Source organism: Orcinus orca, chromosome 18 (assembly GCF_937001465.1).
Source record: "Orcinus orca chromosome 18, mOrcOrc1.1, whole genome shotgun sequence".
NCBI classification, from domain to species: domain Eukaryota; kingdom Metazoa; phylum Chordata; class Mammalia; order Artiodactyla; family Delphinidae; genus Orcinus; species Orcinus orca.
The window spans coordinates 75,321,535-75,340,087 of record NC_064576.1 but is presented as its reverse complement, the minus strand read 5'-3'; the positions used below and the strand labels follow the sequence as shown (position 1 = coordinate 75,340,087).

The following is an 18,553-nucleotide window of genomic DNA, read 5'->3' as shown; positions in this document are numbered from 1 at the left end:
ACCACATCCTGGCTTAATTGGGTTTCCCACCATTTGAAGGATGGCATTTAAACGCAGAGGCCCAGGCCACTCAGGCTGTCACTTATGTTAGTAACATAACACAATGGCATTGCTCTCTGATCTCCTTTAATTAAAAATGTATTAAGGGACTTCTCTGGTGGCACAGTGGTTAAGAATCCACCTGCCGATGCAGGACACACGGGTTTGAGTCCCGGTCCGGGAAGATCCCACATGCCGCGGAGCAACTGAGCCCGTGCACCACAACTCCTGAGCCTGCGCTCTAGAGCCTGCGTGCCACAACTACTGAGCCCGAGAGCCACAACTACCGAAGCCTGCGCTCTAGAGCCCGTGCTCCGCAACAAGAGAAGCCACCACAATGAGAAGCCCGCGCACTGCAATGAAGAGTAGCCCCCGCTCGCCCCAACTAGAGAAGCCTGGGCACAGCAATGAAGACCCAATGCAGCCAAAAATAAATAAACGAGTAAAAAAAAGTATTAAACCTGTGTATTTGTCCATGTTTGCTATTACACGTCACACGAGAATCCATTGAGATTTATGGTGTTGGTACTGTTATTATGTAACAGCTGTCGGGGGAGGGGGGTGGAACAATATAAATGGGTTTTTCTGATGTGAGCCAGGGAGGGTAACTGCAGACCACATCCTGAGTTTCCCTAAAATGTTAGTGAATCTCACCTGAGCCTGGGCACCTCCTGACTGAAGAGAGCCGGGCCCCAAGATTTTCCCTTTACAACCGGCCGGTAGAGAATGACAATCGGAACACAGCACTGGGGGGCAAGGCAGAGGGGGCCTGGGAACCACCACATGGGACTGGGTAAAAACATTACATCTTCTTCATATTATATAATTATGTCAAGAAAAATAAGATAGGACGTATCAGGGGAAATACGTACACTGACCTTCTATAAAACTTTTCAATAAAATCTCTTCGAGAACTGGCCTGAGAAATTCCAGCTTGCTCTCCTGTACGTAGCTCGTGTCTCTTGGGGTTTCAGCCTTACCTGGCTCTATGTTTCTTTTCCAGCTCGTGACAGTCACCATCTAAGAGAAAACGTGTTCACACAGATGGGTGATAAAAAATTGAAAACCACTTTGCAAACCTCTCAAACATTTATAACAGTTGAGATTAGCTTTCGACGGTCTAGGAGCTCTGCCTTTTCTTTCGTGATGGAAGTTCTTGGAAGAAGAGCGAGCGGATTTTGAACCCCGTGGGACTTTTTGACACCAGCGACTCCGCAGTGTGGAAGCTCTCCTTTGCTTGTCTCGTGAGTGTGAGAACAGCCACGCTGGGGGCAGCCACTCTGCTGAAAGTCCCCTCAGCCAGAAACAGACAGAAGCACGCAAGGTGGGTGGGCCGATGGCGGCCTGGCCTCCTGACCCCAAGCCTGGCTGTACCCTGGACTGTGGTGCCCTGCTCCCTGCCCTGTTCAGCCCAAACTCCACTCACAGCCCTACCCTTCGCCCATCAAATGGGCAGCAGATGCTGGGTCACCTTGCCTGCCCTTTCTAGCACTGCAGGGGGTCCCAGGTTTGTGGGTACCATGTGCTCAGGCCTGTGGGTACCATAGGATGATGTCAGGACCCCCATCCTCTGCCCCAGCCATACTCTAAGGACCCCCAAACCGGGGTGCTGGCGAGCCACTCCAGGCCCTGCCAGGCTGCCCAAAGGGCCGAGGAGATCAGGTCCTCCTAGTAGACCTCTGAGTAATATCCAGTTAAAGCCATAAGCAGTGAGTGGAAAAGTAAGTCTTTAAAAGCTCAGAGAAACAGCCTCCTAAAATGACTCAGATTCAAGCGTAGCTGGTCGGTCAGTTAGATATATAAGCTATGAGAATGGAGTATCAATTTTTATTTCTTTCATTATAGATAATAGAATAAAAATAATTTTTAAAAAGGTTTTATTTGGGCCTGTTGGAATCAAGCCTTCCTTTTCACCGTGTCCCTGCAACACTGCAATCCGCTTCTGATGCTAGCCACCCAAAATAAGCATAGTTTCGTGCCCCCTCTCTGCTCACCCACCAGGAGGCTACCCTGAGAAGCCTCAGTGCCCAGGGATTTGACTGGGGTTTCATTTCATAGGCATAAGTGATTCAAGCATTGGCCATGTGGTTGAACTCAAGGTCCAGCCCCTTCCCCTCCCAGGAAGTCAGGAGGTCAGCTGATATCACATGGCTCAGAGCCGCACCCCTCCAGTCACACAGCCGGTCTTTCTGGGTGACCATCCTAGTCACCTCACTAGCGTAAATTCGGGTGTGGCTGAGAGACCCACCATGAACAGCAAAGACACTCGTATAACTCAGGAAATTCCAAGGATTTCGAGGTTAACTCCCAGGAAGCAGGAACAAAGACCAAGCAAATTCTTGATTATACAACAATCCCTGACAACACTAGTTTATCAGTACAAAGCTCTCAGGGCAAGCCTCCCAGAAAAAGCAGATGTTATATGGATTTTCCCCTAAAGGAGAACAAATGAATTGCTGGGAAGGTAATTCTGGGCTAAAGGTCAGTAGGAAAGAAGGTTGTTAAGAGAACGAAGAGCAAAGATGGTAAGAAGAAAGAAAGATTTCGACCAAAATACATAGTCTGAAAAGAAGTGATCAAGTAAAAGATGCAAGTCCTTGGAATGGGAGCACTTAGACCACAGGGAAAAGGGTGGAACCAGCTAGGGTTTCGCCTCTTATTGCTGTTTAAAGACCTACAGGTGGAGGGTTATCACAGTCGGGAGACAAGCACCCTGGAGCAAAATGCTGGGCTTGGAGCAGCCAGTGGACAGGCTCCCCACTCAGAAGAAATTCCCTGACACCCACTGACCAGGCACATCCTGGTGAGTGTGGTCATGCATCAGGCCAAGAATGAGAAAACAAGATGTGACAGGAGGCTTCTGAAATGCAGTCCCGTGGGCAGAAGAAAGATTTAGACGCTTGTTAAGAAGCACATTACCATCTGGAAATAAGTATGAGACATACACCTATGAGAAATTTGTGTCTTCTGGGAAACACTAAGGTGCTAGCCACCGACAAAGATCTTTTTAGATTATCATTCTGCTCTTGCCTGCCAACGTGGAGGGCCTGGTAGACAGAGAAAGACAAGAAGCAAAGATGTCAAATGTGCAGGCCTTCGTTTTCTTCAAAGTGAGAAGCTTGAGAAATAACTTTACATATGTGTGAATTTTTTTCAGCGTATAATTCTGCACAAAAAGGAACAGACCATTTCCCTAAAGTTTGAGACCTTGATTCTGTGTCTGTTTGGTATCTTCTTCACTAAATATTCATTGCTTCCAAACATCTGGACATTTGGTAGCTGTAGACCCAACATTTAGAGAACTGTTTTTTTCATGTAAATCTTTATTTCCCTAAGTGAGGAGGAAGAATATGATTATTAAAACTCTTAACAAACACATCAATATTTCATCCATTCTAAGATGCGCATTTTAACAACTTACATCTCTAAAATTGGGCGCTTCTCTCAATCAGTGGTTTCTTACAATGATAACTGCCAGCACTTTTTTCTTCCTTCACGATATAGAAGAGAATGGTGTACCTATAGCATCTTAGATTGGATGAAATATGGTCAACTGCTTAAAAGAATGTTACGAGACAAAATGTTTTAAGAAACCCAGTGTCCACAACATCGCAAATCAACTATACTTCAATAAAATTTAAAAAAGAAAGAAACCCATTGTCCTAAGACCTTGAATGTTTCAAGAACATGACAGGATTTAGTGTTCGGATTCTGGATTTGTTAAGGAACCTTAAAAACTGCCTTAGGCATGTGAATCCACAGCTTTGAGATGTCATATGCTTCTCCTTAATCTCTTAATGTGGTGAATTATTTTAATAGACTCTTTTTTTAAGGTGAACCATATTTGCATTCCTGGAATGAGGATCGGTCTTACAGACGACTAGATTTCGGTTTTCCAACAGCTTATACAGAAATGCTGAATTCCATGATGGAGAGATGTCTGTAGTTTTCCTCTCTTGCTGATGGCAGACAATGCACTGAGGGTTTCCCTCCTTCTAGGAAAGAGGTTGGGTTGGACTGAAGTTATCTGATGACTAGAAGTTTGGTGGCGCACCCATTCTGCCATCTGGTTTTATGGTGTTGCTTTGTTTGGAAAGGCAGGAAGACGTTGACCTGCCAATTCAATGCCTCTCACAGTTTTAGGACTCCTTAGGTTATTTCTTCTCAAGTCACTTTCGGCAATTTTTTTTGGGGGGGGGGAATTTGTATATTTTGTCTAAATTTTAAAACGCATTGGCATAACTTCTATAGCATTCTTTATCTTTTTATCTCTGCTGCAGCTATAGTTACGCCCATCTTCTCATTCCATACCTTTCTTGTATCTTCTCTATTTCTTTCTTAATAAATATTATTAGATATTTTTCCCCCCAAAATCAATGTTTGTCTTTGTTCACCCACTTTAGAGTATTTTTGTATTCTGTTTCACTACTTTCTGTTGTTGTCTATATTACTTCTTACTTATACTTTCTATAGGTTTATTCTTTTTCTAATTTTTCTTACAGTTGATTAAAATGGGTTCTTAACTCATTAATCCCCAGCTTACTTTTTCCTAATCTAAGCATTTTAGGCTATAAAATTCCTTCTAAGTAACCTTTAGCTACATTTCAGATTTTAACATACAATGTTTTCATAATGATTACTCCTAATTGTTTTCTAATATTTATACTCATTTCTTTGACCCATAAGTTTTTGAAAGGTGTATTTTCTAAACATTTGCAAATGTATGGGGTGGCTTTAGTCATCTGTTTACTGATAATTTCTAGCATAGTTGTATCGTAGTCAGAGAAGATGTTCTGTATGGAGCTGATGTTTTTGAAACGTGTTAAGACTTAGTTCGTGCCTTAGGATGTGGTCAGTTTTCGTGTTTCATTTGTACTTGAAAAGAGTGTGGATTCTCTAACTGTTTGGTCCAGGGTTATATATGTGTGCAAATGTGTTGCTCAAATCTTTATCTTTAAAGATTTTGTGCCTGCTCGATCTTTCAATTACCAAAAGAAGGTCTACAAAATAGCCCTTCTGCTTTGACTGTGGATTTAAAGTCTCCCATGTGGCCCCAGCTCATTCTTCCATGTTCTAGGCCTCCAGGCATCAGTAGTTACAGCTGGGGATTGCTGGCCTCCCTTCCTGGAGAGCTCAACTGTGCATTTAAAGAAATAAAAATTAATTTTGTCAGGCATTGGTAAGTATTCTGTACAAGAAAAAAATTTAACTCTATCCAACCTTCTGTTGCCAAAAACACTTAAGATCTCTAAACTTCACTTTTTCACCGGAAAATGGAAATCAGAATAGGTTGGAGTTCCCTGGGAGATGACTCTGAGACACAGATTTGCACGGGCAGTTAACTGGGAAGTTACAGCAACCTTAGCAGCGGGGCCAGTGTTATGTCTCACCCGCACCCACCACGCCTGGCACACAGCCCAACACATTAAGTTCTAGATACTTGTTGAGCTGAACCAAAGCTGTGAATCCATTTACTGCCACATGTGATGGATATGACGTGTTGTCAGATGGACAAAGCTCGAAGAAGCATGTGACCTCGGGCCCGGGACCACGTGAACACCTGCCAGGGTCATGCCTGAGCTGCCCACGAGGACCAGAGACATCTAAGAAGTGGCTCGCTCCACCAAACAACTAACCCAAAACAGAGGCGGCTTCTGGCATGAGAATAACCACCAAGGACTCTGAATTAACTTCTAAAGGCCACCTTCACCCAGGGTGCAGGGCTAGAAAGACCTCAGGAGCTGAGAAGGAAACTAACCTCTCAGATCCTAGGACTAGAAGCCAGAAAAACATAGAAAAGCTGATCTGAAATGGGGAACCATCTCTGATGGAGCCCAAACACTCTTTGGGGCTTCTCCCCGGATAAACAAGGACAACGGGCTCTGTCGGCAGCCCTGAACCCTGGTCTTCGCCCAGGCGCCTTCTTTCTTGGAGACACCTCTCTCCCCACCCCACCACGTGTCACCCAACACCCCTGCTGGTCATGAGCACCAACATGCCCTCTGCAAGTGCAGGGCCTAGGTGGAGGGAAAGGTTCCAGGACACTTTTCCACTGCTCTGTTCTCTTGGGTTAGATTCCTGACACAGTTGCTTTCACGGGACTCTGAACTTGCAGCCTAAAGTTCTCCCTACAGTGAAAACAGCATAAAAGGTAAGGATTGTGGACACCCTGAAAATCCGCTGAGAAGCCCACACCAGAGGCTGACACCCATCCAGTCTGTCCAGAGCGGCCACCAACCCCCTCGATGTAGGAATAGATGGTGTGTCTCTGGCCTGGCGAGAGATGAGATGCTCTGAGTTTGAGAGCCATGTTGTATGAAAACGGTGTTATCCTTAAGCCCCAGAATCCCACATCCCAGGGCAGGGCGATGCTCACTGGGGGGGTGGGGAGCATTCAGGAACTGAGACCAATTCAGAGCACAGGCCTTGCTCAGCCGTTGCTTGAAACGGCAGAAGAAATTGCCCTTGAGCTTAAATTATTTCCTATCTCTCAAGCCCATACAGTTACTTTTTTTTCAGATGGAATGCACCACTGATTTCTCTCCACTGTACCGAGCCCCCCGGCTCTCTGCCTGAGGTTCTGCGTGCACCAAGTCTTACAGCCCGTTGTTTGGAGTCTAGGGCAGGAAGCCGCCTTCTGACTTGACTACCATGGTGTCTGATCATTGCTCTTGAGGCTGCCAAGACCCCACATACTCAGCTGGTGTCCGTGACGTCGTCCCCTCGTCTCCCCTAAGCACATGTAGGCTTTTCATTTCAGAGTAATGAGTCTCAGAGTAACACACTTCAGAGCCCTCTACCCCTCAGCACACTTCTCTCTCTTCACCAATCCGAGAAGTTTGATTTACCTCTACCTACATCAAAGCAAGTTCTCTGTTCAAGAGTATTTCAACTCTAACCCATGAAGTTTTAATGTTTATAAATACCCCCTTTTTAAAAAGCAAAAGGAGCTCAACTAACATATACAAAAAATACACTATGTCTTCAACTCCTATCTTTCTGAAAGTTAATCATGGTACGAATACCCTGTAAATTAAATCTCCTTATCCTCCTTGTATAGAGCAGGAAACTGTGGCTCAGAGAAGTTTGGGAAACTGCCTGGATTCACAGAGCTGGTAAGTGTCCAAACCAGAATTCAAACCCAAATTCTGTTTGGTTGCCAAATTCGGTCTCTGTTTACCAACTTCACCACCTCAGAGGCTTCAGGAAAGTCATGGCATCCCTGGGCTTTAGTTTCCTCGTGGCCTCATGAGTGTGTTATTGTGAAGTGCCTTCTGTGTGAATTCTAGGAAAAGCGGGGAAGAGGAGGGATGACATGGGCTGGGAAAAGGGGGAGCCAGCAAAGGCGTCCAGGTTTTGTGAATCTCTTGTCTCACTATTTGTGGTTCTATGTCCATTTACTCTACCTCTTCTCTGTACAAATAAGATCTCCCTTTGGAAGTTTATGCTAATCAGGTTCTAAAGATAAGTATGAGTTTTTTCTTGTCATTTAAGAGAAATGTAAGTAACTGCAGTGTGGACAAGCCCATTCTCGGGGAAGTGACTTCCAGACAATCTAGGCAGACTCCAATTCTTACTTTTCAAACAAGATGGCGCAATCTCATTATTCTTCACATTAGGTTTCAAAAGTACTATGGATTTGAATTATTAGACAGATGAAGTGAAAACAAGCCCCCCCAAACAAAACAAAACAGAAAACAGCTCTTCAGAAAGACTCCAATTCACTGCTCGCTGCAGTCACACACAGCAGGCGAGTCCAACTCAAGGAGAGTTATAAGGAACAGAGATTTTCTGAGTAAACGGCTCAGAAATCAGATCAGAGTCAGAACGAACAAGCTTTTCCAAAGGCACCTGCTCAAAGCAAACAGTAACTTTTCACCTGTTCACAAAGTGTGGAAAGAAATACGGGCCTCCTGTTGGTCACACACACACACACACACACACACACACACACACACACACACACACACACACACACACACACACACACACACACACACACACACACACACACACACACCACACACACACACACACAGTCATTATCATCATTAGTATAAATTCTAAAAATTGAAGAGGCTGGAAATAAAATTTATCCTGGAAGAATAACCACCGACAGAATTCACAATCAATGTAAAGGAGCAACAAAATTTATTGACTGAATTAAACACAACATTTCAAATGGCAGTGCTGTAGTTTCATTTTAAGATGTTTGAAAGAAGAAAAGTGCTAATTAGTCCAAGCTTCTTACATTCATTAAAAGAGTGACTATCAAAACCAGCAACATGCACGGTGATACATATGCACGAAATGGAATTATATCAACAAATATACAAAATACCCAAAATAAAATATTTACAGGTTTAAAAATATAAACATTGGTTCATCTATCCCATTAAACCACTGGAGAGGAGAAAAGAGAAAAGACCCTATTGCTATTTAGAACCCTTTTTGAAAACAAGTCTTAAAAACATAGAGTAATTTTAGGAGACAATTTTTGATGTTTGGGGGGACTTTAACATTCTATTATAAAAATAATATCTATAAACCTACTAACAACTTTCCTCCTGTGCACAAAAATAATACAGCCAAAAGTTTGTCCTCAGAGACATGCCTGACTTTCAGGAAAACTAATTCTAGAAATGGAGTTTCTCATTTGGGTTTTCTTTGTCTTTGTTTTCAAATAACCTGCAATTCCCTATATTACACTGAGATATTTCCAATAAATAACTTGGGCAAAACCTGAAGTTAGCAATGAGCCTGGTCCGTAGCTGGAGTCCATTAAAAAATGACAGGAATTTACTTTGTCTATAACATCTAAACCATTTTCCCCGATATTCTTGGTAAAAAGATCAGATCTTCCATGTTCAGTTAAATGTATCCTGGAAGCAATGAACATGCTAGATATTATTTTGTTAGAGTTTCTCCTCCTTTATTTAGAAATAACTGTGTAGTGGGGGATTTGTGGTTTGTAAGGTAGTTATTTGAGGAAGTTTATGAATTCCTCCAGGCTCCCTGGGTCCATTTCATCTTATGACATGATAACAAGTATTTCCTGTGTGTCACTTCAAGACCCTTGTATAATCTGACCAGATATTTTTAGTATTTTCTGTTTTAGTGTATTAGTCATCCAGATAGGGATCTGAGAAAGTTTATTATGCCTCTAATAACCAATGACCTAGGCTGTATTTTATTAAAAATCTATCTTCTCACATAGAGCAGAAAGTTACTCTACCCAATTACTGAATAATTTCCAAAAATAACCCCAGTTTACAATTCAACACAATGATCATCTGTGACTGAATTCTTTCACTGCTTCTCATTAAAAAAGCATTTCATCAAGCGTGGGTAGCCCGTATATGAATAAAACGCTTTTGTAGGGTTTTATTATTGACAAAGCAGTCATCAGATTATAAAATCTGTATGCAGACCTGCTAGCATGTAATAATGGGTGACTATGGCCCAAATTTTTGACTGGTCAGGTGTGGGGAAAAAAAAAAAAACCCTGCTAGCTCTGAGATCTACCTTTCAGGCTTGCAGGTACAAAAGGCATCAAATACTTTTTTTAAAAAACCAAGTTCACTTTTAACTGAAATAGTTGTCACTTTAATGGTATCCACCATCATAAAAATCTGGTTTGGTTCTTGCGGTTCAGAATTTTGATCAGTTTCTTACTAAATCATACAAAAATTGAATCACATGGCTAAAAAAAAAGGTTTATAATTAAAGCACAAGCAGGAGAGTTAGATTTCTGGTTCATATTCCGTCCACTGCTTGCTAAATGGGTGGCTTCGGACAAGGTATTCTACCTTTTCGTTATTTTCTGCCTCTGTAGAACAAAGCCGAGCCCCACCTTGCCTGGTTCTCGTGGACAGACTGTCAAAGAAAACAGGGCATCATCCCAGCTCGCAGTAAACACACAGCATAGGTTAGGCTAGTTCACTTAAATATAAAATACTCAAATTCACAGTGACTGACTTATAGGTGTGCAAAAAATATTAGCTGAATGAATGAATGAATCAGAAAATCTAGGCCAGGATTCAATGGTCGGAGACAGAACATGGGATGCGCTACTTTCCAAAGAGCCAGGAGCTTGTCTCTGCAGTTCAGAACTGTGTCAAGGCGAGGCGTCACGGGGCCAGCTACTATCTCAACAAACAACCCGGGACACCCAGAACCAGCTTGGGCTGGGCTTAAGGTAGAAAAACAAGTGAAACGTGCTCGACGTGACTGAAATCCTATCAGGGCAGAGGTATCATCATGACAACAGAAGAGATGTCTGTCTACACTTTTGAAGTTAATCCTCAAAAGGCAGGCTCCCTCCAAAGCAAGGCAGACTGTTTGCCTCTGGAACCCAGCAGCAGCCTTCCCCCGGGATGATGTGAGTACCAGCGTCTCAGACACAAAACCAATTCTCAGCTGCGGGACAGGGGGTGGCTTTTTTCTATTGAAAGTGAGCTGGTGATGAGATTTAGCAGCTCTTAGCTCCTGTATGACTGTAAGTCACTAAAGAGTGTCTATCCCTGTCCTAGGTGAAGAGAGAGAGAGAGATGGATGGATGCATGGATGGAATGAATGGGGGAGAAACAAACCAAAAGGATGAATTAAATATGCTCTGTGAGGGAGACAGTATTACCTAACCCACATGGCTGTGAGAGGGCTAGGTAAATATTTGTTAAACTCCTGGAAGGGGCTGACACGTAGTAAGTACTCAACACACGTTAATCCTTGTTGTAATTACTATTCCTACTCTTAGAGGAATTTGTGGGACTTAATCTACACCACCCTTGTTCAATCTCACCCCACCCTGCTCCACCCCACAGACTATCAGCAAAAAATACAAAATAAAAGTAGGTAAAATAAAATAAAGGTGTTTTTAATGAATATTAAGAATGTCTGATTACAGTACAGCTACTTGTGAGCTCCAAACTGAACGGGTTTTTATTAAGCATGAGATCCAGTATATGCCCTGTGAATATGTGTTGCGCTGAATTAAAGTAAGTATCAGTCATGAAATGTGCCCAGTTGCAGTTCTGGAGGCTTAGTGGCTATTTTAACCTTTTGTTTTGCAGCTTGAGAAGGAGCTGCTTTTCATAATCATGAAACAACCATTCTGAATCAGTCCTTAGAAGCATTATCTTCAGGGAGATAACATCTTTCCTTGTAAGTGGCTATTGTTACAACGGAAGAACTGTCTCATCTCCGTGGTCATCACAGTGAAAAGGCTGTAAGAAGCCATCCAGCACGGCCATCAGAGAACCTTCAGAGCAGCATGGGGTCGCGGAACGGGCGCCTGCCCCGAGGAGGGACCACATGGCCACGGCACCTGACACTGTTACAGCCTCCTCTCTTCACCAAGTGAATGCCAGCCTCTGGCTTTCCCACCTGAGAAACCAAGCTGCCATGCTAGCCTTTGGCTCCTGAACTGCTTTATAAACGTTTGTGCGTGGAGAATTGAAAATTCCTAAATAAGAACTGTGTTGTTCATCCCTCGGTCTGCCTGGCCAGGGAGAGGGAAATGGGCTTGGGCCGGGTATTTGGGTTTCTCCTCTTATTTCATTCAGGTACTTCTAATGGGCCGTCCTCAGTGGTGGAAAATAAGAGGCAACTGTGGTTCTTTTTCCATATGTTTAAGGGCATAAACTTCTTGGATTAATTCCTTAACAGTGATAGGGGAGCTAAGTGCGAGCGAATGTAGAAGCCAAGCACAGGGGGCCGCGTCCAGATAGTCCTAATTCAGGAGAGAAATCAGGAACGACTATAAACGGGGACTGAGTTCCACTGTACGAATGTCAAAACAGGCAAACGTCCTGAGCAGCGTCCCAGTACTGCTACCTGAGGGCACCAGGCAAACGTGATGGACACCGAGGGAGAAGACAGCATACGCTCACTAAAAGATCTCTTCATACACAGTTAACAGTAAAAGGTTGCTGAAAATCCCTCTGACAAAGACGTAAATAACGAAAACTTGGAAAGTCCAGCCAAAGGCGTCTTGGTCCCTAACGCCACCTTTTTACCTTGACAACTGTGTAGGCAAAGGGTTATATGAATATTCATGGGAGTGCCAATACCTGAACACTGCTTCTGAGATTAATGAATAAACCCTTAGACTCCTAAGTCATCGCTTCCATAGATCTCCCACACTTTGTATTTAAATAGGCAGATGATTTGTGGGAAATGGAGCTAAAGGAAGTCCGTAACAGTCTACATTCCATTGTTGTTATTAGGTGAAATAACACAAATCTATCTCCTCTTGCGATTACTCAAGATGCTACAGGGCTAATGGAAGCATGAGAGCATTAGCACTGAAGCACAGTGGCCAGGTAACGCAGACACTGAAGCCAGGCTGTCTCTGCGCAGGGCTATTGAGCTGACTGACAAATTCAGGGCCAACAGTCGATGTGACTTTTTCCTATAGAATTTGGCCAACTCTGACTAAAGGGACTTAATCAACCAAGTATCTCAGAAACACAGATACACAGGAAGGGTGTCACCAGCACCACATCCAATCCTTTCCTTAAAAAATCAGTAAATATGGCCAAATTAGACAATGCATTAATATTGGGTTGGCCAAAAAGTAACATCTTACGGAAAAACCTGAACAAACTTTTTGGCCAACCCATAACAATTGGAATGTAAATCCATTAAAATCCTAGGAAACAATCTCCAGGAACATGAATGAGAGAAAGTAGCCCTTGGTACAAAAAGGCAACTACCATCCCCTGTCTGCGGTTGGAAAAGGTTAAGACACACCTCCCTGTACTGGTCTTGATTTCCCATCAAGTGATTGAGGCCATTTAATTCATTGCCTGAATCCTTCATTTGACTGGTGTGGGTGGAATTCTTAGAGATAGAGTTAAAAAAACAAAACAAACAAAAAAAAACCATGGAAAATATATGGAAAAAAGAACAAAAAAGAAAATAGTTTAAATCTTGCATAAGTGGTTCACTGACAGGCAGGGGGAAAATAAAGCAAATGCTGCTGACATTTTCCTTTACTTATAAAAACGAGACACAGCACAGTGGGGTAAATGCAGAAGTACGTCCCAAAACCGTGAGTGAAAGCAAAAATACTTTGTTCCAGTGCTTACAAAATAGATAAGTAGGTTGCCTTTACTATTACAATATCCTCATGAGTCCTTCAGGGCCTCCTACCGTCCCTGTGCGACTGAACAAGTGAACAGATACAACTCTGTCATGGATTCATGCAGGGGAGACCCTCCTAACCCCTGCAAGAAGATGCACAGGAAGAAAATAAAGATCCTTTGTCTTACAGCTAGGAATAAAATGTATGTTCTTCCCATTCACCGGGGGGAAATGAATGTATCTGGAGTCTAAGTAGTACTACCAGCGTTGAATCATATTCAAATCCCTTTCTCAAGACAGAACTAATTTCTAAAACATCTCCAAGCGTACGGTGAACGCCTTTGTCTGTTAGTTGCACACAGCTGAGTGCATGAGCACGTGTGAGTGTGAGCCGCTTTATGAATTCTTGGTGGTGTATTCAGAGTGCTTCAGGCTATGTCTGCCTATCAGACCTCATCTACAGACATAAGGAAATTAAATATTAAAACACTACTTTAAAATCACATTAAGGATCTGACATGACACAATAAAAGCCAGTAATCTGAATAATAAAGAGATTTAGCCAATCTCTACCACCTCTTCTAATTGAATCACTGCATATTTAAAACAGGGAACAACCTGCTTTGTGCTACTGGCCCGGATCTGTATTCCTCTGACATCTGTTTATTTTGTTACTCCTTTCATATTATTAAAATAAGCTTTCATATACTTAACTTGCCTTTTTCTTTCCTTTATAAAACAGAAAACGAACTTAAAAAACGGGTACTACCAGTTCATTACTCAGGGAATCTCTCTGGAAAATGACAGTTAGAGAGAAGGGTGCGTGTCTCTTACGTGTGTGTATTTTCACTTGAATATGTGTAATCTTCCCGATACTGTGAATCACCTCCTAGTAGAAGCTCTGGTCTTTTGATTAAATACACTCAAATACATTTCAAAGAGGATATTCTATAATCATTAGCCCCTAAGAGCATTCTAGGAACGGCTTCAGTTTATCATTCAAACTATCGAGGCATATGGTAATGCTTTCTGAAATAAATATTTCATCTAAAATAATAGAAAACACACATATAAGTCAACCACTTTTCAAAAATAATCTTGGCACACAATGTTTATGATACATAAGCTTCCCAGTGTCATATTCTGAACATATGTGGCTCAGTCCTAAGTCTATAAAGCAGACGTCAAATGACAGGAGAAACTACATTTTCTATTGTTTTTCTTTATGTGTTCCTCGTTTTGGACTCCCCATACTGAGAAACGGTTGAATCCAAAATTGTTATAACCAAGGTAAAATCTCTGAAAACCAGGGTCTGGGGTGAGAAACAGACTCTTAACCCAAGACAAGGCAGAACCATTCCTTTGGGACATCAACACAATAGAGTTTTTTTTCCTGCACTGAAAGCCAGAGAACCCACATAAAACAAAAACAGAATTGCTTCCGCTTAGAGTACATAAAAGACCACCAATGGTTTGGGAACGGTTATCGTGTCTAGCTATGAAACCAGATTTTAAACTCGAGGTTAGTGACAGATTATAAAAGGTTGACAGCTGGATAATCTGTAAAATATGCATCATGTACACATGAAAAGGTTACAGTTTATAAACGCTAAAACACTGTGTCTGTTGGCGTTTAGTGCAATCTTTTCCTGATCTTGATCTCTGCACTGGGTGGAAAAAAAAAAAGGGAGGGAAACCTGCTCTGCTGAGCTTTTTTTTTTTTCTCTCCAAACAAATGATCTAAATAAACCCACCAAATCCAAACTCTCCTTGATCGTCCTAGTGGTAGATAAATACCTATTTGCATACCTAGCAACTGAAAGTACCGGGGGTTTCTGCCAATCAGCGATGCTTCCGCTCATCAGGTAAATTATCTGACTCAGCTTTGTAGATGTCTTCCACACAGTGATACAGCAAAGGGTCCTTTTTTTTTTTTTTTTCCTGGAAAGGAAAAGGAAAAGAAGGAAGGAAAGTGTCAGGAAGAGGAGGGCTCCTCTGATTCTCCCCATGGTTCCTGCAGGCCTGCTGGACACCGGCACAGCCAAACATCATGGCGTGACGCTTCCTTAGATTGGGTTAAGTTCTGTTTTCTGCAAAGGCAAGTAAAGGTGACTTCCTAGCGTTCAGTGCATTAAAGAAAAAAGAAAGAAAGAAAAAAAAGATTTTTAAAAAGGTAAAAAAGAAAAAAAAAGTGCTTGAAAATAATTCTCAGGGACTTATCTGGAGGGGAAATCCCGCGTGTGGCATCCCCTGCCTGGTGTATCCTGCCCCTGCTGGCGACACAAAGACCTCCTTGGTCCAGGCTCGGAGCAGGGACGGTCCGAAAGGCCTTTCTTTGAGGGGTGCAAAACTTGCTGCAGTGGTTTCCGAGGAGAGTTGTGTTCCTCGACAAGCGGCCCCTCCACCTCGGCCTCGGAGACCTCACAACTTTTTGGCACTGTCGTGGCACGCCGCGGCCCGGAGGGTGGTCCCGGCCAAGCCCCGGCTGCTGACCCGGCGGACCAGCACCTTGGACACCGGGATTTTGGTTCTGGGTAGCTCGCTCCTGGTTGGTTGCTGGTGCACCACCGCGTGGCTGGGTGGAAGGTTCGCGAGGTGCTTGATGCTGATCGGGATCTTGGAGTCCTTCAGCAAGCTCCCCGGCGTTCGCAGGGCACAGGTGACGGTGACCGGAGACACGGGCTTTAACCGGGACGAGCAGGACGTGTCCTCGGCGGCGGCGGGCAGGGCCGCGGGGCTTCCATCGGGCTCGGCGTAGAGGTCGTAGAGCGCGTCACCGCTGTCGCTGTCCCGGGGGAGGCCCGCCTTCCTCACGCCGCCGCCCGAGCCGTCCTCCCGCGGCCCGGGGGTGGGGGAGTCCCAGTAGCCCTCGTCGCTGTTGGGGACGCCTTCCTGCGGCTCCTCGTCCGGGTGCTTGGGCTCCTCCTTCGGCTGGAGCTCCGTGGGGAGCCGGTGCAGCCTCCGGCGCTTGACCGAGGACGCGTCCTTGGCCCCCTCGGCCCGTCTGGCGTCCTTGGGGGTCTCGGGGGCCACCTGCGCTTCGGGCGCCGCCGCCGCCGCCGCCGGGGCCGCCCCCTGCTGGGGCCCCGGGCCCTGGTCCTCGGTCTGGGAGAGCATGTCCCAGAACTCCTGCAGGTACGAGTCGTCCGCCTCGGCCGGGCTCGCCATCTCCTCCCCGCCTCCCTGGTAGGCCACCACGCCGGGGGGCTTTTGGGCGGGGCCCGGCTGGCCCGGCGCGGGGGCATGCCTGGCACAGCTGGGCCCTGCCTCGTCCTCGGGGTCTGCGATAATATCTCCGCAGCCTGTAAGAGAGTCAAAGCTTTTCAGTGAAGTCACGTCAGAGAACATCAGACAAATACGATCGGCCGATGGGTCGGAGGGTGGATCGGCCGAAGAAGGGTCGGGGGCGGCGGGCGCGCGTCCGCCTTCGGAGTCGGGCCGGGGCGCAGTCTCGGCCGGCGCGGCCCCGGGCCCCGCGGCGTCCTCGGCCGGCCGGCCCTCCCCGGCGCGCGGCTCGGGCTCGGGCTCGGGGGGCGCGCGGGGCCGCTCGGCGCGCCCGGGTCCCGCGGCGCCCTCTCCCGGGGCGCAGGCCGGCTCCGGCTCCCCCGCCGCGGGCTCACCTGCTGGCTCCGGCTCGCGCGCGGCCGCGGGCGCCTCCTCCTTGACGCACTCCAGGCTGGCGGTGAGCGAGCCCGGCCGCGCCAGGCTGCCCTGGGCCCCCGCGCGCCCGGCCGGCGCCGCATCCTTGGGCCGCCGGTCCTTCCTGCGCCAGCGCACGCCGCCCAGAAGCCCCCGCAGCCCCCGCTTTTGTCTGCCGCCGGCCTTGCCCGCGTCGGCCTGCTCCGCCCCGCCGCTCTCGGGCCGCCCGTTCTTCCGCAGGAGCGAGAAGAAGCTGTGCGACTTGGCCACCGAGCCGCCGGCCGCCGGGCCCGCGCCGCCCGGGGCCGCCCGGGGGGCCGCAGGGCCCGGCCGCGCCCCGTCCCCGCCGCCCGCGCGCGGCTCCTCGCGGCGGCCGCCCTCCAGCGCCAGAGCCTCGGCCAGCCCGTCGTGCGTCCGGCTGCGCACCAGCCCCGCGGGCCCCGCGCCCTTCCCGTCCCCTTTGTTTTTGACCCCGAAGATGCTAGGCATCGCGCCGCCCGGCTTCCTCTTCTTGAACAGTTTGAAGGCGGCTCTGTTAATCTTGCCCGACGGCGGCTCGGCGGCCGGCGGCTCGGCGGCGCGATCACAATGCAAGTCCATGTCTGCCGCGAGGGTCCCGGCCGCGGCCCGCGCCTTCCTCCGGCGGCCCCCCGCGGCCGCGCGCCCGCCGCTGACAGCCGCGCCGCGCCCGCCCGTCTCCATGGCGACGCAGCAGCCTGGCGTCAGCGCGGCCGCGCCAGCCCGCTGTCAGCCGCGCTCTAAATCAACCCGAGCCGCGCCGCCGCCGCCGCCGCCGCCGCGGGAGGAGCGCGCAGAAAAGACCATCTCCCCTCCCGCCGGGGCTTATATAACGCCCTAACCCACTTCGCGTCCGGCTCGGCTTTGTGCTGCAGCTCTTCTGCGGCGAGAGCGGGCGGCGGAGCCTCCTCGAGCTGATTGCAGAAATTAGAGCCGTAATCTTGCAATACAAATTCCATCCAGTCTCACCCACCTTCAGATTCCTCCTCCTGATCGCTCTTTTCAGAAGCCCAATCGTGGATCGCAAAATGCCCCCGACTGGACAAAGAAATCCAACCCAACACAAAACACTGATTTCTCTAACCACCGGCCCCGGACTTCATGACTCCTCATGCCTTTCCCACGCCCTGCATGTCCGTTTTTATCATTTGGGTACCAATCCCGGCGGGCACGGAGGATGTCTGTTTACATCTGTCTTGTCCAGGGCTGAGCACAGCCTCCGGGTCGATGGGGAACCTGGATCACTGAGGTTCAGATTCTTGCTACAAAAGCATCGGCCATCAGTCAGATACCAGTCAGCAACTCTGCAATGAAAGTGCAAGTTCCCTGGGGTGGAAGTTGACTGGTCCTTTGGGACAACCTTGGCTTTTATCCCAGACTCCAGCTACTGGGGCTGAGGCCACAGAAGACACCACCCAGTCTGACCGAGCTGAGGACGGAGGGCCCGGTTTGAGGTCCACTCCACAGGTGGTCCTTGGAGTCCAGGGTCTACCCTCTCCTTTTCCATCCAGCGGGACACATGCGTTACTCCTGCCCCTGCTGCTGCAAGCCCCGTTCACCACCTCCCAGGACTGTCCTGCAGTCCTCTCCCCTGTGGGGCAAGGAGAAGCCTGGCAGTGTCCCTGAGTGCCACTTGGTCTGGCTGCTCGGTCTGGGAAAAAGGAAATCTTGTCCCAGGGAACAGCCCCATGCGGGGATCTCTGCTATGTTTTGACTTTGAAAGTGGCTGCCAATTTGGAGAAGCTGTGCCTACATATAATCTATGTTTCAT

General features: G+C 47.0%; 1 protein-coding gene across 2 annotated transcripts; it reads right to left on the bottom strand.

Moving 5' to 3' along the window:
* Positions 1-922: 922 nt before the first annotated feature.
* AMER2 (APC membrane recruitment protein 2) lies at positions 923-17,421 on the bottom strand. 2 transcript variants are annotated; one of them, XR_007473206.1, is made up of 2 exons: positions 14,935-17,421; positions 923-1,059 (listed from the first exon to the last, which is right to left on the bottom strand). XR_007473206.1 is itself a non-coding variant. In XM_033409374.2 (1 exon), exon 1 carries the CDS (start codon positions 17,362-17,364, stop codon positions 15,547-15,549), a length of 1,818 nt encoding a protein of 605 aa, XP_033265265.2. In that variant the 5' UTR covers positions 17,365-17,421; the 3' UTR covers positions 8,168-15,546. The 2 variants fall into 2 exon arrangements, 1 of the variants encoding a protein (XP_033265265.2); XM_033409374.2 differs by lacking the exon at positions 923-1,059 and having other exon boundaries at positions 8,168-17,421.
* Positions 17,422-18,553: the final 1,132 nt, after the last annotated feature.